Source organism: Diadema antillarum, unplaced genomic scaffold (genome assembly GCF_040938485.1).
Source record: "Diadema antillarum isolate AM-2024a unplaced genomic scaffold, OU_Dant_1.0 seq00001475_RagTag, whole genome shotgun sequence".
NCBI lineage: Eukaryota > Metazoa > Echinodermata > Echinoidea > Diadematoida > Diadematidae > Diadema > Diadema antillarum.
This window is the reverse complement of record NW_027272214.1, coordinates 284,026-289,460: the sequence shown is the minus strand read 5'-3', so window position 1 is coordinate 289,460 and position 5,435 is coordinate 284,026. Positions and strand designations below refer to the sequence as shown.

The 5,435-nt window shown below is 41.2% G+C and overlaps 1 protein-coding gene across 1 annotated transcript; it reads left to right on the top strand.

Annotated features, from left to right (window-relative positions):
- Nucleotides 1-1,119: 1,119 nt before the first annotated feature.
- Nucleotides 1,120-4,583, top strand: LOC139709859 (uncharacterized). The gene is made up of 2 exons (XM_071621820.1): nt 1,120-1,275; nt 2,852-4,583. Exons 1-2 carry the CDS (start codon nt 1,120-1,122, stop codon nt 4,526-4,528), a joined length of 1,833 nt encoding a protein of 610 aa, XP_071477921.1. The 3' UTR covers nt 4,529-4,583.
- Nucleotides 4,584-5,435: the final 852 nt, after the last annotated feature.

Below are 5,435 nucleotides of genomic sequence, written 5' to 3'. Positions count from 1 at the left end.
AAGTGGTGTATATATATACAAAATGGTATCTGTTGTAAAGATAATCAGTGATTCATGCTGTCCACATCCTGAAAGAAAGGTAAGAAATGCAGAAAAGACACATGAGAGGATGTGTTTTGGTTTCCATTTCCAGTTGAGGTTATGTAACCAAGCCCCACTGATTGAGTAATAATTATATGCATGCGTACCAGGCTTGCAGTAAGGAAGTAATTTGGTTCTTGTGCATTCAGCACACACACACACACACACACACACACACACACACACACTACAGGACACAGCAGAGTGAGAGAGATTGAAAGAAAGACAATCTGCTTTAATATAGGAGAGTAAATTGCTCTGGTAGACACTTTGTGTGTGTGTTGTGTTTGTGCATCACAGTGCAGAATAATTTGCTGCCACTCTCTGACTCTGGTACCAGTATGGGTGACATCCTCCTGTTCTGCAAACATGCCATGGGTAATGGCATTTGATAAAGAGAGTTTCTGTTTGATTTTCAATAACAGCATACAGTAGTACAATGGCTACCCCTGTGTGTGGGTATTAAATTGTATACTGTATTGCATGACGAGTAAGTACCAGTAATTCTGCGATGATAACTGCTTCTCATTGCCATTCACTTCATCAGTTGCCTAGTGATAAATATGTACCACTGCAAAAACAATTTAGTCGCTGTAAATGGATTTTTGGTGTTGTTTCATTTTGTGTTTTGTTTTGTTTTGTTTAGTTGTGTATGTCTTAAAGGGACGATATAGTTTTGGTTGAGACCTGGCTTCAGGTTTCTATTTTTTTTTTTTTTTAGGTGAGATAATGAGAAAGCTCTTATGTGAAAGAGCAAGTAATTTACAAGAGGAACTCTATGAAAATTGGTTTGAATTGAAATGTTTTTTTTTTCTATTTACAGGTTGTTTTGAAAGAAATTACCCTGAACTATGATGCACATTACCATCCTTATTTTCCATTCATTTGTGGTTCTGTCGTGTGTGTCCTTTAAACAGGTGTTTTACCCAATGGCACATAACCCCTGCAACAACTGCTAGTCATCAATAAATGGACAGATCTGTTTCATCATTACCTTTCTACACTGCCGTCTAGTGGGAAAGACTTCTGCAGAGAAGCATGGCAGCTAGGTGGATTACAGTTCTTGGACTCCTGTTGGTCCTCGGGCTGGGCCTTGGTGCAGCACTGACCACCAGCCCAGAACCTCTACCAGAGGGAGGCCCCTCAGGCGAACCAACCTATGAGCCAGCGAGCTCAGTAGAACCATCACCAGAGGTAAGTGGACTGTGGTCCTTAATAACTATTCATTCATTCGTTCATTCATTTTGTTTGTCAATCCATTAATCCATTTATCTGTGAATCCATTTATGCATTCATTCATTCATTCATTCACCCACCTATGAGCCAGAGAGCTCGCTATAGAGGTGTGACCAGAGGTGAATGCAATGTGGTTTTCATAACCATTCATTCATTCATTCATTCATTTATCTATCCATCCATTTATTCATTCATCTGTTCATTTGTTTATTTAGTTATTCATTCATTGATCAGTTGATCCATCCATTTATTCATTCATTCATTCATTCATTCATTCATTGATCTATCTGTCCGTTTATGAATCCATTCATGCATCCTTTCATTCATTTTATTATTTATCTATCTATTTATTTATGCATTCATTTTTTCATTCCTTCTTTCATTCCTTCTTTCATTCATTCATTTGTTTATTTGTTAATTTATTTATTCATTAATTCATTGATCCATCCATGCAGTCATTTATCCATCCATCTATTTATCCATTCATTCCTTCATTTACCTATTTATCCCTTTTTAAGTCATTCATTCATGCATTCATTTTTTTTCAGTCATATATTCATGTTCACACAAGATACAAAACAATATGTCAAATTGAGAAATGCTTAATACTTCTGATTGAGATTGAACATAAAGTTGAAGTTTATTATCCATATTCACACATTTACATGGCATAATATATAAGAAAAGACAGATGCGTGAATACAGGATAAAAGGACCAGAAAATAACATGAATGCTAATTAAGTCTGATACCTGTCTACTCAAAGGTTCTAAAGTGGTAGTAAGTATAGCACAACTATAGCTCTAGTTTGAAAATACATGAAACATGAACATATCTACAACTACAGTATTTACATTATAGAACATTTGAATCGAAGACATGGCATGATAGTGCATGTTCTAGTATAAGTGTAAATAAATATGTGGGTCTAAAATAATGTAGGTACAAGAAGCAAGGAAATAGATCATATTGTTTTATATATTCAGCCTCAAAATTAGCAATAGCACACATAAAAATACTTTGGGTATCATATATTACATATGGTACACTCCAATAAATTGATTTCTTTTTAAGATTCAGCATCATATCACATATATTTTGAATCACAATAAACCCATAACACTAAATGTTGTACTGTCTTTCACCCATCTTTGAAGATTTCCTCTCACTAACTGACCTGTAAAAGGGCTTCAAACAGTACAGTCAATTATGCATCAGGAATATTACAGCCCACTGTAGCTGAGAGCAAGACTGAAATAGTGCCTTGAATGCGACATGATACATGATGGTGTACGAGCCTAAATTTCATAGCATCTGCATAAGAAATCTGAATAGATGTTGAGGCTAAGATATGGGGAGAAAAAGAGAAATATGTTTTCCCCAAAAGATGATTTTAAATCTGTCATTGTGAAACTGAGGTAAGACTAATTAAGAGGCAGGTGGGGGGGGGGGGGGGTGGGGGTGGAGGGCATGCTGGAATAATATGGCCTGATCATTATTATTGGCATCCTTTCCTCACTTACTTTATTCTCCAGGTCGAGGCTGAACCAGAGCCAGAACCTGAACCAAGTGTAGAGCCAGAGCCAGAGCCTGAGGGTGAAACTACTCCTGGTCCTCCTGACTCCCCCTTCGCTGAGCCCGTGCCAAGATGGGACATCGCCCTGCCCAAGTTTGGCTGGGCGTGGCCCTTCCACATTTACCTCATGGGGGTCCTCTTTGCCATCCTCGCCATCTACTCCCTGCTGAGCATCATCCGACTGAGACAGCGGCGTCTCCTCAGCTACGGCTACTTCATCGCCCTCAACCTCCTCATGCTCCTCATGGGAACCATCCGGGCGGTGTACCTGCTGGTTGATGCCTACAATTACAAGGGGAAGTGGCACAACGTGTTGGCCTATTTGCTCCTTGGTACAGGATTCCCCTGCTTGACCTCTGCCTTCAGCATCCTCTTCATGGCCCTTCTCCAGTCCACCAAAACACAGGTTGTGCCTCCGACAATCCAGAAGCCAAAGTACCTAGCCATCGTGATTGTGATTCACTTTATCTTTGCCTTCATAGCGGATGTCGTCGTTGGGCTGTATGTGACAGCATCGGTACTATTGCTCATTTGTCAGTGCACATTTGTCATCTGGGGCCTGTTCCTCACCATCAGCTATTTGGTAATATTCCGCCGCCTGTACAGGTCAACAGTGCGGAAATACAGGGAGATCAAGCGTCTCAGTATAAGGACAGGGTCAGTCATGATGCCAGGCCAGAGAGGGAGGCCGATCATCACAGTACCTAGAAACAACTGGGGTAGTGCTATTAAGGTCACCATGGTAACGGCTCTGCTGGGTCTCGCAGTGGCATTGCTCCAGCTGTATGGAATGCTGGTTGTGTATGGGCCAGTGGGGGGACAGAAGCAGATCCCGGATCCTTGGCCATGGTGGAGCTATCAGTTTGTCTTTCGACTCCTGGAGTTCCTGATGTGTGCCCTGATGAGCTTCGTTGCCACGCAACCCTTCCGCTACACCAGGGACGGCAGGGAGAAGCGCTGCACATGTCTGCCCTGCTGGAGTGCTCTCCTCGACGCGTGTGGGTGCAGGAAGACAGATGACTACAAGCAGGAGGAGGAGGAGCTGAACTCCCAGGTGTGGAGTAGTGCCTTTGAGCCATGTCTGCCAGACAAGCCTGTCCTCTACCAAGGATTGGCAGCCAGCACCCTGGAGTCTGACCTCTCTTCCAGGAACACCAATGGCAACAATACATCCGTCAATATCAATGTGGAGCTGACTGAACAAAAGGTGCAGGATAAGGACCTCAGGTTGGAACTCAGTGAAAATGGTGTAAGAAGAACAAAGAGTTCCGAGCCACTTGGATCCGAGATGAACAACAGGATGCCAAGTCCGCACACAGCACCAGTTGGTGGCGTTTCCTCCAGACCTTTTCCTGATGCTCCACCTAGTCAAGGTAACATGGTGAGGAATGAGTTCCAGGCCTCAGTCAAGAGGGGAGATAAGGTCACTAACTGCCTGTCAGATCCCCTTCCATCATCAGGGGATGGTGAGATGGGTGAGATGGGTGAGGGAGGGGCCCTGGATGATGCCTCTGGGCACCACCCCAAGATGGACAAGATAGAGAATGCCAATACCTCTGATGTTCTGTTTGAGGTGCAAGGCAGCAACAGTGGCATAGAGGTAACAGAGAAGACTCCTTTGGATAGTGTTGTGTGATATGGGGATCTACTATTAAACATAGTTCTCCTTTGTAACCTGTTTTCTGAGAATAGGAATCATTGTTTTCTGGTTTGAAAGTCATTATCTTTAGCACAAAATCCCTCAGTATTGAGTAGACTACCTTACCCAGTGCTATGAAAATGTTTAACCATGGATATGAAAAAAGCAAATACAGGGTACTAGCAAATGAGCAAGTGAGGTTTTTCTCCCTCCCACTGGCATTACACAGATTAAAATGAAGCCAAACATATGATGTGACTACTTTCCCCATCTTTTATAGCTTTACAGTGGAGTATCATATGTCAATTTGCCCTCAAATAGAGTAGCATCTTTTGGAATAAAGTTCAAGTTTGGCATGTTTGTGTCATGTCAATGTCAACATGTACAATAATCTTAATGTAAATATAGAAATCAGTGAATGATGTTTGGTACTGTTTTCCACAATCACAAAAGGTTATGATTTGATGATGATATTGTTTTTACTTGCATTTATTCTATATCTTTGAAGTTTCCCACCTGGACACCCCCTCAACTCCCTAGATAATGGATGTATGTAGAAAGGCTTTTGAAGTAAATTCAGCCAGAAAGCCCAACTAGAATAGGGCATACCACTTCCAAATTATATGATTTACCGATAAATATGACAAAAATGTGGAAATGCATGGGGAAAATTTTTTTTTTAAATCAATTCATAGAGAATGCATTCAATCTTGTATCTTGAGAAGGGTATGCTCTTTTTTACTTTCACACCTTTGAGAGGAAAAGTCATCCAGATTAAAATCTTGGAATTGTATGCACCAAATTTCATGCATGGAATTACCGCAGCCCCACTATTCATTGATTTATCCAAAGTTATAAGAGATATACTGGCTGAGATATGGTCTAATTCATTTCTGTGTTGTTT